The sequence below is a fragment of the Mchenga conophoros genome, linkage group LG6 (genome assembly GCF_057382185.1).
Source record: "Mchenga conophoros isolate Kocher_MC1m ecotype Shallow Benthic linkage group LG6, M_conophoros_male_GT1.1, whole genome shotgun sequence".
Taxonomy (NCBI): domain Eukaryota; kingdom Metazoa; phylum Chordata; class Actinopteri; order Cichliformes; family Cichlidae; genus Mchenga; species Mchenga conophoros.
The window spans coordinates 4,118,617-4,136,241 of NC_140531.1; the positions used below are offsets into that span (position 1 = coordinate 4,118,617).

A 17,625-nucleotide genomic window follows, 5' to 3' on the forward strand; every position below is an offset into this window, starting at 1 on the left:
GGTGAAATTACAAGACATGGTTAACAAAGCACGAAGGCTCAAAGATCAACTCTTCAAATCAGGTTTTGTTCAAATAATTTATTCACAGCAATGCATTAAAGTGAATGAAAATATAGCCTGTGCATGTTTTTAAGTACAAATACAGTGGGCGAAATATGTCGACAGCATTAAATACTCAGACATGTGATGCACATTCCTTCTCATCTGTTGCTGGTAAACCAGACAAAGCAACATTTTCTCCACCCACGTCCACTCTGTTCCACAGCTTATCTTAAGTGTTACATATTTCGTTTTTTCCACTTTCAAATCCCCTCAAATCATTTCTAGTGATTGTCTCGACATTCATACGTTTAAAATGCGTTATGAAGATAAATAACCAAAGCAGGACCTTTGCATCCACAGCAGCTCTACAGGTACGTTTACCCACTCTCACTCCGAGGTCTTTATCAGCTGTGTTTGCACTCACTCGGTTTCTGAGGGCCCTCAGTTATAACAACATCACGTTATGCCTCGGGTTATACTTGATAGCTGCTGTTGTCAGTGATGTTGACTGTTCACGCTGACCGACAGTGAGAACACATTCAGGTTGAAGCAACGCAGAAACAAACGCTCGTGCACTTTAGATACAACATGTTTTGAGCACATGGATGAAGCTTTACAACTTTCTGAACCCTGAGCACTCACACACTCACAGCTCTAACAGAGTTCGTCAATAGGCAAACATATTAATTGCGAAACCATACTCGCTACTCTTACACAACAAAACATTTGGTCACGACTGAGTCTTTTTTTTAACCATTAGTGCTTTTACTTCAGTAAAGCGTGTGGACATCTCCGTCGCCACCTACAGCACAAACACTGGTTTTTAAAGTTCCTGTGGTGTCAGGACAAACACGAAGGGCTGTGAACATTCAGAGTGAAGAGGTTCGGTTGGTGTGTAAACGACAAACATTCTTTGAGTGCAAAGCTGTAAACTTGGTACATAATGACGATTAGCCCTCAGTTTGAGTCACGAGACGCAGCCATGACCTCACAGTGTGTTTACAATCTTCAGTTAAAATCAACAAATAACAGACGCCACAAACTCAGAACGCTTTAACACGTGTGCTTTTCTTCACGCTGATGGAAACATGTAGGTCTGTTTCAGGCCTGGTGGACCAGGACGCCACAGAAACTTTAAACTGGAATTCTGATACGTTCTGGCTGTCTTTAAAAAAATAAGAGCGACAGCAGTACGGCGATGATGGCTGCTCCTCATTTCACGTAAAAGTTTTAATTACCCTAAAAGCTTTTTTCCTGTGGAGTATTCACTACACTCACTACACTCAGGTTATTTCTGATTAAAAATCAATTTAAAAAAAAGAAGCTGCCCCAGGTGAAAACACACCAACTACACTCTGCAATAAATATACTGTATGCTTAACAGTTACCTGATCTAAATAATTACAATGATTACAATTTAATAAACTAACCTTTTCTGTAAAAATACCTTCGATTTGAGCTTTATTTGACATATCATGTGTTTCTAACTTCTTTTAATCTAAGCTCGAGTCCTCATATCCAAAATACACAGATATCAAAAGTTCCAGTTTGGGCCTTTCTCCGATCAAACTCTGAGGTGTAAACACACAGCTGGCTTCATGAGAGAGAGCTGAAAACAGAATGTGTGTTTAACATGAGCTCTAAATGAAAGAAGAGCAGAAACTAAATACATTCAAAAGAGACGTGGGTGTGTTTTTTTGTAGATACATGTGTAGAAAATCTAAGAACGAGTCATTTTATTGTTCATTCTCATACAAAAAAACAACACCAGAGAAACACAGTTCAGCCAATTTCATCTGAAAGTGTTCAGAAAGAGAAATCTGAACTGTTCCTGCAGATCCGATCGTTACTGTCGTAGGGAAAACAACAACAAAAGGTGATGGTTAACAACTTTTGCATGAATGGTCTTTAGTCTGAAATCTAAGGACAGTATTTTTCTTTCTCTCTCGACAGCAGCGATTCGCTCTGACAGGATGCTGCAGCAAAACAACACTGTTCCTGTTGTCTCGTTAGTTCGTCATAAATAATCCCGTGTAATGTGGCATCAAGTGAAGACGTGGGAAAGGCTATAGCATACCATCACAAGTCATAATAAATGTTCTGTACACCTATTGCATAGATGAAATTAACTACAAACAGCATCGGTGGACCTGCCCTGGCAAACTTTTGGGAGGTTTTCTGCACTTTGAACAAGGCTGCCGGCCTGAAACTAGCTCTCAACCCCTACTTGCTCTCTGTGGTAAAGCGGGAGAGGATGATAAGTATATTCCCAGAGCAAAGCGCAGGGTGCTGTCCTTTGGTTCCCTCTTGGCTAGGCGTGCTATTTTGATGTGTGCTGATCTCATGTCGTGTCTCAGTCTGGAAAAGATCCACTGCTCCACCCAGAACCAAAAGGGCACATTTGATAAAATTTGGGGTCTCTTTCTGGAAAACTTCTCTAAACTTCAACTTAAGGATGTTCCAGCTGACTAACGGATTTGCTTCTCCAGAGTGGTCGGATGTCTTAACGGGAACGTGAAGCTCATAATCCCTCCCGGGTTGTGGCTTTTGTTATTTTTTATTTTTCTGTTTCTGGTTTTTTTTTTTGCTTGTTTGGTAAATAATAAGAGAGGAAAACAATGTTCCAACATGTCTGTTTTGTATTCATTGTAAACAGTTTGTGTTTTCCGCCTTCTTTGTTTTCTTTGTAAACTATATCCACAAATACTCAATAAAAATATCTTGAATTAAAAAAAGAGCGTTGGAGCATTTTAGCGCTTAAAGCTGCAGCTTCTGACCACTTGGGGGCGCCATAAACAGCTGCGAGCTGTGTCCGTCCTCTGCTACAGCTGCTTTTAAGAGCTTTTTGTCTCCATCAGGAAGCCAAAGCAGCAAGGTCGTGAATGCAGATAAACGCTGATGTAAGGGCACATCTTACATCAAACATCTTCCAAAGGACGCTGCAGTCTAGCTGATAACTCAGTGATCAGACACACTCGTGTAACACTGTCCCTTTCTCATATGAGCAGTGACACCCTCCTGGCTCAAGCGCTAATTCACCCAGTAACTGAGAGAAGTTATCTAAGATCCCAGAGAGAAGCGAATTAAATGAATTTTAAGTTAATTCGATTTGTTTCGTGTCATTTCGTTACTGAAATCCCAAAGATATACGTAAAATAGTCCCAAATCTGTTAAAAGAATCTAATCTCTGATCTTTATTATAAAAAAGGTACTTTTTGTAACGACCCATGTACAGAAAGGTAAAATTGTAAACTTGATGTTCATAAACTATTTAGAACTTTATCAACTGGATCGAAAACAGTAGCTCGTCCCACTTCTTCACTTTATTTCTTATTTCTTTGTCAACTAAGGAGACAACGCAGCGAGCGGTGTTGTCTTGTGGCAACACGGTTCTCTCTCTGGATTGTTAATTAAAATGAGAAATGATTTCCTCCTGATATTTGCACGTATTTAGGTATTTAGGGATTCTAGGTGGATCCCATCTCTACCTAAGCCGGGCGGAGAAACAGCGCATGTACTCTGTCATCCAGCGGTCGTCCACCACCATCAGCTGCGAGCGTCTTATCTTCTCCAGGTCAGCCGATCGAGCCCGCCGGCGGTCCAGCCTGGAGCTCCGCTTGTCAGACTCCCTGCGGGTCTGAACGCAGGCATCAGAAGTGTGACTCTGTGAGGAGAAACCAGAGAGAGGAGTCATTTCCCAAAGCTACACCGGTGTTTTATTATTCATGTTTGCTGCGTGTTCGGTGACACGTTTCACTTCTCTGCTGTCCTGTGAATGAGGTCGAGCTGCAGGACCCCTGCACTACCAAGGACGGGCCGAGAAAGAAAAAGGCTGGTAATGTGCTACGTGTTTTTTTCTAGTTAGCAAGTCTGTCTCTTGAGATATAATGGTGTTTAAAATCTGAACGTATAACTTAAAAACAGTCAAATTATTGATTGTAATTCTGAAAAGTTGCTAGTGGTCATAAGAGTAAAGTATATTTGTTGTTGCCATGAGCCCTGAGCTTTAAAGGCTCTAAAAGTGCTGCAGTATCGCAACTGAGATCAGCGCTCACATCATTGGTTGTCCTCTTGACCTCCATTTGTCTCTCGCTCCAGTCCAGCCGGCTGGACGGTCTGTGGTTCTCCTTCTCCTTGGTGCTGATCACCGGCGTGCTCTTTGCTCTCGGCGGTTTACGGATCACGGCTGGTTTGTCATCCTGGGAACTGTCTCGGTGCGGCTGCTCAGAGCGTGGCGTGTGGCGGCGGCGTTGCCGTCGGGATACTGGCTTTACTGGCTCCGCATCAGAAGACGCCGAGTCGGCTGGCCCGTTGTCTGTCGGTGTGTCGTCTGAGGGTGCGCTGTTTGTTGGAGCCACCGCCACAGAACTGCCACCGGCCTCATTCACACCATTTTCTACAACTGCTGCTTCACAAGAACACAGGAAACAGTGAAATCGTTTAAATATCCACTGAGCTCTGCTGACTGAACAAACAGATTAACTAACTAAACCAATACACCAATCAACCACTCGATGGAGCTGGATGGCTCCACAGTGACCCTGCAGAGCGCTGCTGTGACTCAATCTATATGAAATTATTTGTGACTGTGAAATTCAGAGATAAGCAGGCTTCCTGGCACTCTCCTGTCTGAAATGCAGACATCACAAATGTCAAAGGCACACAATGGATCCTTTATCTTTAAGCTCAGTGTCTCAGCAACAACAGTCCCATCTGACTGCTGAACTTTCAGTCCAAACGTTTATAGCACTGCTGTCTCCTGAGGTAAACCAGCCTCTGTGCCTCGTACTGTCAGAGTGACGCTTACAAAGGGTTCACAAAAAACACCATCTGTTAGATCTGTTAGACAAAATACACTGCATTTGAGTTAATGTAGTATCATCATCATCATCAACTGTCAGAAGAGTAAAACAAGGTTAGCTCTGTGAGGCTGCACTGAGCAGGGCTTTGACCCACATGTCAACATCCTTGCAACAACGAAGCTAAGCAGCTCATGTTTAGCAGGTCTAATGTGCACCATAAGCATCATGCTGCTTGCTGACAAGCTAACACAAAGTACAGCCGAGGATCAAAAAATGTCGAGCCCTCGTGGTACAGCAGTACCTGAGAGGGACGTGGGTGATGCCACCTGATGGGTTTGGATTTCTTATTTTGAGAAGAGACCATGTTTGTATGAGAGACTGGGAATGCTGTTATGTGTTAATGCTAGAAGGCTTGACTAGGAAACTGAGCCTAACTTGTACAGTTATGATGCAGAGACAAGACATGTAACTGAAACTTCCATGGCAAGGTCAAATGGCCACGCCATGCTTGGTGACCCGTTCTCTTACCTGTGGTTTGTGCCGCATCTACAACCGCAGCGTCCCGGTCCCCCACGTCAGTCTCTCCATCCTCGCACGCTGGCTTTTGCACAGGACTGGTCTTTGACTCCAACAACCTCTGCTTGACCTCCAAGGATGTGGGCGGCAGCGGGAGAGACAGAGGAACCACTTTGTTCCTGGTCAGCCTTGGTGTTGACCAGCCGCTGGAGTCAGAGCCGCTGTCCCAGCCCTCCCAGAACCAGGGCTTGTGGGAGTGTTCTATCACCCGGCGAGTCAGACGGTACTTCACAGAGTCCTCATAGCATTTAGAAAACGTCTCCCATTTGGGGTCCCTGAACTTCTTCATATATTCTGTCCTCACTTTCTTGGTCACCATGGTTCTTGTTATTGCCTGGTGCCAATCACTGCAAGGAGACAAAATACAGTTTGAAACAAATTTGCAATCTTTTCTTTGGTCGTCTTCTTCTTGTTGCTCCCATTAGAAGTCACCACTGAGAGTCTCTTCCTATCAGTAGCCTCCTCTGCTTTCACACTAATCCTCTGCATGTTCTTCGCTACATCTATGAATCTTTTCTTTGGTTTTCCTCTTTTCCTGCCTGGCAGCTTCATATTCAACATTTGTTGTTGTTGTTAATAAGCCTAAAAATCCACTAAACATTATGAAGAGGCAGTTAACTATGGCAACCACGAGTAAACAAACAGGGTATATTCTCTATCAGAGGAAGTAAAACACTTTCCCTTTACTTGTTTACTGATGCTGTGACGTGTAATCCTGACATTCATGCGATTTATATCATCATCTTATCAACAACCTCTCACATTATACTGGACGAGAGCTGAAGCCCTACAAAATTTTGGTATTTACCTGATTTTTATTATATTTTGATATTGACTCGGCCTGAATATTATCCCTTACACTGTCAGCAAGTTGACGTCAGTGATACTGAGGTGAGCTGCGATTTTCTGTCAATAAGCACTGCTGTTAGCTCCTGTTCACCACTATTTACGGGCTGTTAGTGAAACTTTGTTTCAAGTGGACCTAACGTGGGCAGACTCACACTGAGCAAATAAACTCCTGCGACGTGAGAATGAAATCAAACTGCTGAAGGAGGAAGAGGAAGGGATGGAGAGAGATGACCAGGAGAGATTAGTGGTGGAGGAGGCAGATGAAGAAGATGAGAAAGAAAAATCAAAAAAGAGAACATGAATCCTGGTCACTCCTGAATAAATATGTCATAAAATTATTTAAAGCATAATAAATGATGATTTTTCACACTACAAAAAAAATAAAAATAAAAAGCAACTCTGCTGCAAAGCATTCTTTAACTTTTGCAGTGTTCATACTAATGTTAAAAGTCTGCTGTTTGTTGTTCTTCTACGTGGCTGCACTTTCAAAGAAACAGTTACTGACAAGAATTTAACCAATGAGCATCAAGAGCCATGCCCCAGTTTTCAGAAGCAGCTACACTGAGTTTTTTCTCTCCCCTCAAACAGACATCCTGTCGGGAAAGTTCCTTTCCTGGGGAACATACAGAAATATCTGGGCTGCTCTACAAAGTCCTGCTAGTTTCTAGGTGGTGTAATAGTAAATGGACCTTTATATAACATACCTCATTCACTTCATAGAAGCACTTCTATGCTGAAAGTGCTTTCTAACATTCACACAAATTCATACTCCGATGGATGTATCGGAGATTAACTTGGGGTTAGTATCTTCCCAAAGGATATTTGGAATGCCGACCGGACCAACCTGGCGATTAGTAGATGATCTGCTCCACCTCCTGAGCTACAGCCACCGCAGATGGTTAGTGGTGACTGAATGGTAAACAGAACAAAACCTGGGTGAAGATGAAGTGGAATGAGAAGTGCTGTTGAGAGTGGGAGGCTTTATCTTGATTGAGAGATCAAGTCCATGAAACTTTTAAGGCTCGATACAAAAAACATGATTGCAAAATAACTAGTTTTAAACCATCGACTGTATTTACCCCTCTTTAGACTCACCCGTGTTTGCTGCAGGTATGCTTCCATGTAAAATGTGATGGCAGGCTTTGTAATACCAGTCTCATACCAGACTGGTTAAATTATAAGTAAACAGTTCATCTGCGTATTGTAGTACGATCCACATTAAAACACTCACGTTTACATTGTTTAACACATTTTAACACATCTGTGCACTACAGAGCCAGGCACTGAACGAAGCATCAAAGCAAAACATTTATGCAAACTATTCGAATTACTCGATGAATCATTGCAGCCCTGCAGCCAACAACAGACTGTAAAGATGCAAAAACACTAACTTTATATCCCAAATGTGCATTATTTGCTTTCTAAACAATATCAAATGTGTAGCAGAAGAGGCTGATTAGAGTAAAGGGAACCTCTGTTTACCAGGCAAGTAACCCTGAACACATTTTTATTTACAAGCATGTGGACAGTAGGAACACCAACAAGCATCCAAAAACATTGAGTTGAATTTTGCAGAAGGCAATTACAAAAAGTACCTTTAAGGATTATTCCACTGTTAATGGAATAATAATGTTTTAATCCACTTCACTAAAAGGTAAATTAAAAGCTGCATCCCAATTATCTATTTGCCATTTTTTTCTTTTACTTTCCACGTCAGCTCAGAGCTCTGGTGGATATTAACCCTGTGCTGCATCCAGCACAACACACAGTGTCGCATTTCACTGTGGTTCAGATTTCCATTGAGAGGGTTTGATCAGTCTGTTCTTCTGCTGCTACATTAACAAAGCTGTCACTGTGTTTTCTGAATACTGCCCATTAGCAGAAGGACAGAGGGACGACTATAAACATTTGCTTTAATGACAAAGAGACTTAAATTTACAACAGCCATTATACATGGATATACAATGTGTGATACCATGTACGTAATACATTCAGAATTGAATTCAAGTAGCGATGCCAAACAGTCAGCACCAGATACTTGATGCTCAGTTCAACCCAGGTGGAATGAACCTCGGAGAGCCTCCTGTGGGACTGGTAATGACTCAGGACAGGCAGCAGTTTGGCTTGAATGCATTAACACATAAAATAATTGAGTCCAACAAAATGAACGTACAATAATAATATTGTCTTTCATGCATCAAAGCATTTTTTTCCTGTCAAAAACTGCAAAACAGCCATGATACCATCATCCACCCATCCACGTCTGCAGCTGCTGTTAGCCACAGATCAGGGAAAACCATTGGAGGTTATTAGCACTAAATCTGACTGGACCTTTAATAATCATGAATGCAAACACTGACATTCTTCCTGGGACTTCTTTTTAATGCATCATATGCAAACAAAACATTTATAACAAGCTTTACCGCTTGATTTCATCTAAAGCTCTGGCCATATTCAGTAAAAATATATCGATAACGTAACATAACATAAAACCTATTAAATGTTTACATTTTCTGTTTGGTTTTTTTTCGAGATTCACCTGCAAAACCTGGTGACGTACCTGTGCCAGGTGTAGTCTACCTGTAAGCCCCGCCCACCTCCCTCCACATCAGATTACCCTGAGAGCAGGGAGGATTGAGGCTTACTACAGCCATTACTCACTCACACCACACGACCAGTAACATCCAGTCTATTTCAGTCTACACGCCTACACGCACTTTCCTTTTCTTTCTATACATTAACACTTGTTGTTACTCAAAGTAAAAATAAGCCAGTATTTGATTTTTTAAGCCTGTATCCGATCTGAGGACAAAACCTGTTCAGTGTATATTATCCTGTCACTGTCTGATTACTGCATTTCTCCCGATGTGTTTTTCTGTAACTGAAACACACTGTCTTGTTATAAAGCCTTTCACTCTGTCAGTCACACCCCAGCTCGCAGCATTTTTAAAGATTTTAGTCTGTAAACACACAGCAGAGCAAAACGTTGCAGCTCCGACGTATTTTGAAGTTAATAAATGAAGTGTGTAAACCTGAGGTTTGAAATGCCAAACCGAGTGAAAGCAGGCTACAGCCATGTTCACAGCCGTTCGCCTCACCTGCCCGCTGCGGTCAGCTTCGTTTGTAAACACGGGGTCATTTCAATGCTCAGGCTGACGACTAAAGTCTGATTGGGCATTAAAGTCAGGAATATATGTACTCACCAAGTCTGTGTACCAGGGGGACTCCGATTGATTAAACCCCGTCTCTCAGCAGGCGAGCATCGCTCTGCTTACTGGCACCAAACGCCCAGCTCAGTTAGAAAGCTAGCAGCAATAGCACATACAACTTCCGGCTTTGGTTTTCAAACAAGTGCTTTAAAACATCCCAGGGACGTGATTAATCAAGAGGATATTCAAGATAAAATCTTCTACTTTGCTCATGTTATAGCTTTCAGGCTGATTTCAGGCAAAAACCATTCAGTTTAGATGGTCGGAAGCTTTATTTTGAAATATATATCCTGGACATCCGGAGCTCGTCTATTATTTATCCCTGTCTGGATTAAAGTATAACAGTACTAGACTGATATGAAATGAAATGTGGTTTTACATTAAGACGCTTCCACCAGACCGCGCATGCGTGTTCTGTCTCCATCAGAGCAGTCAAGATATGAGGAGAAAACAATAACAACAACAAACCCCTAAATAAATTAAATAAAAGGTTATTTACAAATGGTCTCTTGTAGGGCCAGGACCACAGCCTAACCAGTGATGTTTGGGTTTTCGCTTTTACAAATAGGAACTTGGGAATGTAATTCTATTTTACCACCTTGTAGAAACTACAATATGTCACTCAGTATCCAAGACAATATTTATTCTCTTTGTTTTGGGGTGAGAAGAAAGTCAGCGTATTGTTTAGCCTGGTTAACTACTGGATTTATTTCAGCTCTTGAACTTGAACTCTGTGTTTGTCTCAAGGCTTTAAACACCTCATAAAGACTACTATCAGTGATGTTTCACTGCTGTGTTTGGAGCTGGATGACTTAAATTTATTTAATTTTTTTTGGTATGCTGCCGCATACATGTATGTAAATTGTAGACTAGGTTAGGGTTGATACATGTGGTAATAAATTATTGTTTACAGATTTTATTCAAACAAAGTTTATGTGCAGTCTCTTGTGTGAGAGTCATAATGTTCAGAATATAATGGAAAAATCCAAAAGACCAGTAAAATAAAATGAACAAACATCCACAAATGTTCTGAATCAGAATGAGCAGACAACACAGTCACACTTGGAAAAAATCTTTGGCTTTTATTTGCTTTGATGGGTTGTTTCTTTTTTGGTCTTTTTGTTCTTGTTTCTTTGATTTTTTTTAAATGTAGTTGGTCCGAGCTGGTGTGTGTCATACCTTGAAGCCAACTCTCATATATGCACACCAATCTTCATTTACATTTGAAACAGGACATACATAAAAGAAAAAATAAATAACTTATGTACAGGTTAGATGTGACATGATCCTCGCTGGTGGAAGTCAAAGGTCTCTCTATGAGAGGATGAAGTTTCACAGTTCTAGGACAGCAGCATCTTACTGCTCTGGATCCTGAACCTGATGCTTTGGACGCATCATGTTTAGAAGCACTTGCGGTGGACGATGCTGGGGCCGGCCTCATCGTATTCCTGCTTGCTGATCCACATCTGCTGGAAGGTGGATAGAGAGGCCAGGATGGAGCCGCCGATCCAGACTGAGTATTTACGCTCAGGAGGAGCAATGATCTGCACAAGTAGAAGAAAATGAGACAAATTTTATTGCCTGCTAGCACCTCAGATATCATTGTCATATTATGTAAGGTGAGTGATCTTGTGCCAGTCAGTGTTGCTTTTGTACCTTAATCTTCATGGTGCTGGGAGCCAGAGCTGTGATCTCCTTCTGCATGCGGTCAGCGATACCAGGGTACATGGTGGTCCCGCCAGACAGCACGTTGTTGGCATAGAGGTCCTTACGAATGTCAATGTCGCACTTCATAATACTGTTGTAAGCTGTCTCATGGATACCAGCGGACTCCATACCTGTGTAGATGTACAGCAGAGAGGTTCAGGTTAAACACAATGAAATCACAATGTGATCTTTCAAAGGAAAGTTGTTACACTGTCTCAGATGAATAGTGTTGATGCTACGCACCGATAAAGGAGGGCTGGAAGAGGGTCTCGGGGCAGCGGAAACGCTCATTGCCAATGGTGATGACCTGACCGTCAGGCAGTTCATAGCTTTTCTCCAAAGAGGAGGAGGAGGCTGCGGTTGCCATCTCATTCTCAAAGTCCAGAGCAACGTAACAAAGTTTCTCCTTGATGTCACGCACAATCTCACGTTCAGCTACAAACAGAGGGCAAAGGTCATAATTCAAGCTGCTGCAGGGTAGAATAATAAATAAATGAAAGATGAATAAAATAATTTTATCCAAGTGAGCGAAAGGACGTAATGTCCTGAGTTTTAACCATTTTGGTTTTATTTTGTGCTATTTTACCAGTTGTGACAAAGGAGTAGCCGCGCTCAGTCAGGATCTTCATAAGGTAGTCTGTGAGATCCCGACCAGCCAGATCCAGACGCATGATGGCATGAGGCAGAGCGTAACCCTCATAGATGGGTACATTGTGGGTCACACCGTCACCAGAGTCCAGCACGATACCTGAGAGCAGAAACAGAAGAGTTATGGAGAAGCTGACAGGTTTCTACCTGACGCATGTGATGAGTCACATGAAAAGGCGCAGAGTGCTAACAGTCACTGCTTCTTTCTAATGTCCACATTTGTTTTTTTCACTGGAAGGCTTAAAAGACAGTTTTTTTATGTATCTTTTTTGTCCCAAAAATCACCCCGAAACTAAACAAAATGAAAAAAGCAGCGTAGTAATCATTTATTTGTTTCAACAATACAGTGCATTCCACAATGTTTGGGACAAACATTCTGCAATTCATTTGGGACTGAAGTGCAGACATTCAGCTTTAGTTCAAGGGGTTTTACAAAGATTTTCTGTGAACTGTTGAAGTATTACTGCCATTTTATACACAGTCTCCAATTTTCAGAGATGCAGATTTAATAGGAAATTTGACTGACAAGCAGCTTCATGGCAAGTTGAGGCCTGCTCCCTTGGCACAAATGAAGAATTCACAACATCGGAAGCTATTTCAAAGTGTTGAATTTGTATTTTATAGCTTTTCAGTGTAATTTTAATGTAATTTTAAATATGATCCTCATATAAGTGAGTAAAGCCATTATACCACTGAAATATACCTGTCATAGAGACAGCATGATAGGAGGGAAACTAATGATGATCCCAAGCATGGTGGAGGCAGCGTTGTGGCATGGATATGTATGGCTGCCAGTGGAACCGGGCCACTAGTGTTTATTGATGATATGACTGCTGATAGAAGAAGCAGAATAAATGATGGAGTTTACAAGGCTATAATCGCTGCTCATATTCAGCTAAATGCTGGTCAGACAGACACAGAGCAAATGGATAATGACTCAAAGCACGCTGCAAAAGCAAGCCAACAGTTACTTAAGCTAAAGAAATTAGATATTCTTCAATGGCCAACTCAGTCACCTGATTTCAACAGAGCAGGCTTTTCTGTTATAAAATACAAAACTGAATGCAGAGAAACCCAAACAGGGAGCAACTGAAAGCATCTGCAGTAAAGGTCTAGCAGAGGAACTCAAGGGAGGAAGCACAACATTTGGTGATGTCCGTAGGTTCTGGACTTCAGGTAGATAGTTGTTGCAATATTAAGTAATAAAAAGTGTCTTTATACTTAAATTAATGTTAGTTTGTGTCATTAATGTTGAACCTCTGAAAATGGGGCACTGTGCATAAACAGTGTTCATGTCAAACTTTGGAAAACTTCTTGAATTAAAGCTAAAAGTGTGCACTGCAATGACATATTGATTGTTTTATTTACAATGCACTGTGGCGATGTAGCGATGCAAAACTACAAAAAACTGTGGCTTTGTTCCAAAACATTATAGACCTTAAGTTTTTTTTTAAATGAGAAAGAAATACTGTCTTGAAGACAAGGAAACTTGTATTTCTGTGAAGCTCAGACTCACCAGTGGTACGGCCGGAAGCATAAAGGGACAGCACAGCCTGGATGGCCACATACATGGCAGGGACATTGAAGGTCTCAAACATGATCTGGGTCATCTTCTCCCTGTTGGCTTTGGGGTTCAGGGGGGCCTCAGTCAGCAGGGTGGGGTGTTCCTCAGGAGCTACGCGCAGCTCGTTGTAGAAGGTGTGGTGCCAGATCTTCTCCATGTCGTCCCAGTTGGTGATGATGCCGTGCTCAATGGGATATTTCAGAGTCAGGATGCCCCTCTTGCTCTGGGCCTCATCACCCACATAGGAGTCCTTCTGACCCATACCGACCATCACACCCTGAGGAGGGGAGGAAAGCAAGTTAGGTCTGAAATGTATATTTATTGATGTCTGTATTTAATTTGTTGTAATATGGGTCCAAGAGTTTCAAACAGCAATTACTCTGTAAAGAACTAGGTCTAAGATACACTGCAAGGCACGTAAGAAAAAGAAAGGCAAGAATGAGTTTCCTTTTTTTGTGAAATTTATTGCCCTTGCATACCTGGTGACGGGGGCGACCAACAATAGAGGGGAACACAGCCCTGGGAGCATCATCTCCAGCAAAGCCAGCCTTCACCAGGCCGGAGCCATTGTCGCACACAAGGGCGGTGGTCTCATCGTCGTCACACATGTCTGCGGATTCTGGAGGAGGAAAGTCAAATGTGATGAATTTCTGTACAGCAGGATTACTCAGCAGCACTTAACACACTGAACAAAGCACCAGTTGCATGTTAGATATTCATTTAATTTTCTCTTAATAGACAAATTATTTTAACGCTAATACTAGTGTCACTTTGTTGAGTATGTTTTGTTGCCTTTTTAAATTTTGACTAAAAACTCAACAGCTTGCTGTTTTTAATCTGAAAGTTTTAGGTTGATGTTATTTCCAAGCAGTTTTTTAATTGTAATAACGTTTTGGTTTCTTTCTTTCGTTATATAATAAACATAAATTATTACACTACAATAAACTAAATGACCAAAAAAGTGTATGACACTGTGCTTTACTACCGCTGACTCCCCTGTTCTGTTTCATAAATAATCACATGCTAATAACTATAACTTCTCCTCCTCTCCTCTCTCAGGCCTCCAGTGTTTAGATTGTGTCATAACAATTTACACAACCTTCCAGGACACAAAGTCACTAAGCTGCAAACAGAAACGCTATTAAATCCCCATTAGTTTAATGATGCCTTCAAATGTTCCCCATAAACTTCAAAATGTGGTGTTGTCTTTTCTTGATATGCATTATAGTGCCCTTGTAAAGGAATCATCCTTCAAAAGCTGCTTTAAAAAGTATATGTATTGTTGCTGGATTCAGTGTTTTCTATTCACTAGTAAACACTGAAACTAAAGCAAAAAGCACTGATGTGCTGATAAGTGTCAACTAACGTACTTGTAACTAATTATGATAAATATTAGTAAACGAATAGACATGTCAGTTTCATTACAGCATTTGTTATTATCACTTTTCATCATAAAATGTTAAAATACACATTGTATTCCAAGCTAAAGTTACAAGGGTTACAAATCTCTAACAGCATTTGAACACAACCCAGTCTTTCCATTAACTACCTGTCGCAACAAAAGCTGAGCTTAAGCAGACTGTGGTTCACTGCCAGCTCCCTTCACTTAACCATTAAATCCAGATTATTCTCCATCTGTCTCATTCACTTAACCTAGCAAGAAGGCAGTCTCCATTAACAGTAACTCCACCTAACTACTGCTACAATTATTAACCCTCTCTCCACCAGGGAACCTCTCTCCTCCAAGCCGCTTACCTCTGCGTGTCTCAGGCTGTCACTGAGGGAACCTTGTTGGCTGCTTGCTCCAGCTGGTGTTGGGGTGACAGGCTACGACCACCACGGTCCTTATATACGCCTTCTGCTCCATACCACCCGGAGAGCTTTTTTCCTCCTCAGCAGACAGTAGTTTGGAATGTCCGAGTATTCGATAGGAATTCAACTGGCCCTTCGTCCATATTTGGTCGCGCGCGAGGGTCGTCGCATGCATGCATGTAGAGCCTCGCGGGCCAGCTGGGCCATATATGGAGAGGAAGTCCCCGCGAGGCTGCCGCGGAGCGCACGAGCCCGTGTATGGAGCTAGACCAGAGCGACGCACCGACCGTCACCTGTAGAATAACTGCTGCTACTTACACGCACAGTACACGCACACAAACCATTCAGTACTTCAAAGCCTTTTCATTTTTTAGTGTTTCATGTCTCATTAGTATTTTAACCGAGGAATGACTTTTTTGTGTTTTAAGTGAAGGCATAACGAAAGTGACAGTTCAAAAAAACAGAAAACAAACAGCACATTAAATGAGAAGTGTAATACTTTCTACTTTTACTGAGCACTCACAGCACTTTTACACTTACATAATGCTCTGATACCCATTCACACGCCACTCTAAGCACTTAAAGCACTTTTTAGCTATCATGCACACACTGATGAGCGCATCAGGGGCAATATGGGGTTCAGTATGTCATCTGAGGACACTTCACAGATTGCAGAAGCTGGGGATTAGCAGGTGACCCATTCTACCTCTGGAGATGCTCCCAAATGAAAGTTTAACAGGACAACTCAGGACAATTCATATTAGAAAAAAAAACTTTATCATTGTCATTACGATTAGAGATTTATTTTCAGCTTTTGCCTGAGATTTGTCCGAGTTTGTTCCGAGGTGTGTTTTTCAGTTTGAACTTCTATGTACAAGCAGCAGACATTCATGCTCTGCTTTTTAAAACAAGAAAGGCCGGGACCTCCAACTCTCTGGACAGCTGCAAACTGAGACAAAAATCCTCAGAGGGACAAAAACTGAGCCAATAGTCCCGGCTGTGTTTATCCAACTGTTAAGTGAGCTCCGCTGAGGTGTCAAGATTCATGGGAGTGAGGCCAGTTTTTAAATCGACGATGACTTGACACAAGACTGTAATCATGAGTCCAAATGTGAAGACGACGTCACTCAAACATTTGGTGTTAAAATGCCTTCACTCTTACAGACAATATTCAGACAGACATGCCTCTCTTTAATACGGTTAATATTGTTCTATTCTTTGAGAAAGTTATTTTCTGACTTGCCTCAGCAGCAGGCAAAAGGTCAAAACCAGCCTCTTGACACTTTATGAGAAACCTTCACTCCTCTATAGGAGATGCTATCAAAATATGGAGCAATGGTTTTGCCTTTAATAAATATAATATGGTTAATACAACCACAGAGCTGATAGCAACTGCCTGCTTTCTACTTCTTAAAAAGAGCCCGATGATAAACTGAACAAGTTTAGCTTACCATCACCTGTGTGTGAATGTGTGCGTGAATGGGTGGATGACTGGATATGTAAAGCGCTTTGGGGTCCTTAGGGACTAGAAAAGCGCTATATAAATACAGGCCATTTACCATTTACCAAGTTAATAAGACCGGAAAGTAGAACACCTAAAGACCAAAAAATTCATTTCACTAGCTGGGCCCACGTCCTCATTTTAGGATTGACAGCATTTTAGTAGGTAAAGGTGATGCTTGGACATGAATTGAGCTGCGGTTCGGGGAAGGCCTCGAAGGGGACTGGCGACGGCTCCCGGGCCGGGCAGATCCCCATGTACTAAATAGAAGTGAAGAAGTTAAAGAATTGAGAACAAGGAGGGAGGGAGGGTGGGGCACGTAAACGAGAATGAACAGTTGCAGAACTGGGGGGAACCTGTATAGATGATAACTGGAAGGAGCGTGTTTGGAGGCGTGGTCCCGCTCCTGAAATTCAGATACATAATCTCCAAAAAACTGCTTGGATTTGTGGAAAAGTCCTTTAAAATCATTCGAAGTGTTACTTTAGTCGTTTACTGAAATTAAGGGAATCACATTAGCTATTAAATGAGAATATGAGTGCTGACCCCATACTGTAGGGGATAAATAAGAATATATAGTAATCATAAAAAATAAAGTAATTTTGATGAAGCATATTGTAAATGTCTTTATTTTCAAATACTACTGCTATTACAGTAATGGCTGACATTAAAAATGAGGACACAAAGATGCACCAAATGGCTTGAAAGCAGCTGAAGCGAACAGTTGCAACTGAAATGTTTAAGTTGGTACATCAAATCAGAAACAGCAGGTAAATAACATGCATAGAAGGAAGTCATCTGAAAAAATGAAAGGAGCTGAAGTACAAACACTTAATGCTGGGAGCTGAAAACTCAGGAGAAATTATTCCATAGACGTACATTCCCAGAAAACAGCAGTCAGATTGAATGTTATAT

At 41.6% G+C, this 17,625-nt stretch overlaps 2 protein-coding genes across 5 annotated transcripts; both read right to left on the reverse strand.

The window, feature by feature from the left end:
• Positions 1-63: 63 nt before the first annotated feature.
• On the reverse strand, positions 64-9,590 carry ccsapa (centriole, cilia and spindle-associated protein a). 4 transcript variants are annotated; one of them, XM_085275866.1, is made up of 5 exons: positions 9,473-9,560; positions 7,114-7,201; positions 5,373-5,767; positions 4,098-4,447; positions 64-3,706 (listed from the first exon to the last, which is right to left on the reverse strand). In XM_085275866.1, exons 3-5 carry the CDS (start codon positions 5,737-5,739, stop codon positions 3,527-3,529), a joined length of 897 nt encoding a protein of 298 aa, XP_085131992.1. In that variant the 5' UTR covers positions 5,740-5,767; positions 7,114-7,201; positions 9,473-9,560; the 3' UTR covers positions 64-3,526. The 4 variants fall into 4 exon arrangements, with proteins under 4 accessions (XP_085131992.1, XP_085131989.1, XP_085131991.1 ...); XM_085275863.1 differs by having other exon boundaries at positions 4,098-4,450; XM_085275865.1 differs by having other exon boundaries at positions 4,098-4,450; positions 7,114-7,178; positions 9,473-9,549.
• A 950-nt stretch (positions 9,591-10,540) lies between these two features.
• acta1a (actin alpha 1, skeletal muscle a) lies at positions 10,541-15,313 on the reverse strand. The gene is made up of 7 exons (XM_085275871.1): positions 15,153-15,313; positions 13,877-14,016; positions 13,350-13,674; positions 11,772-11,933; positions 11,429-11,620; positions 11,135-11,316; positions 10,541-11,022 (listed from the first exon to the last, which is right to left on the reverse strand). Exons 2-7 carry the CDS (start codon positions 14,003-14,005, stop codon positions 10,879-10,881), a joined length of 1,134 nt encoding a protein of 377 aa, XP_085131997.1. The 5' UTR covers positions 14,006-14,016; positions 15,153-15,313; the 3' UTR covers positions 10,541-10,878.
• Positions 15,314-17,625: the final 2,312 nt, after the last annotated feature.

Excerpts from the sequence above, each read along its gene's own strand:
- ccsapa (XM_085275864.1), bottom strand. The coding sequence starts at position 5,739 with ATGGTGACCAAGAAAGTGAGGACAGAATATATGAAGAAGTTCAGGGAC. Across the intron at positions 4,451-5,372 it reads AGATGCGGCACAAACCACAG|CAGCAGTTGTAGAAAATGGT; the intron begins GTAAGAGAACGG and ends GTTCTTGTGAAG. Across the intron at positions 3,707-4,097 it reads TCAAGAGGACAACCAATGAT|AGTCACACTTCTGATGCCTG; the intron begins GTGAGCGCTGAT and ends TTCTCCTCACAG.
- acta1a (XM_085275871.1), bottom strand. The coding sequence starts at position 14,005 with ATGTGTGACGACGATGAGACCACCGCCCTTGTGTGCGACAATGGCTCC. Across the intron at positions 11,621-11,771 it reads CTACTCCTTTGTCACAACTG|CTGAACGTGAGATTGTGCGT; the intron begins GTAAAATAGCAC and ends CTCTGTTTGTAG. Across the intron at positions 11,023-11,134 it reads CCAGCACCATGAAGATTAAG|ATCATTGCTCCTCCTGAGCG; the intron begins GTACAAAAGCAA and ends CTACTTGTGCAG.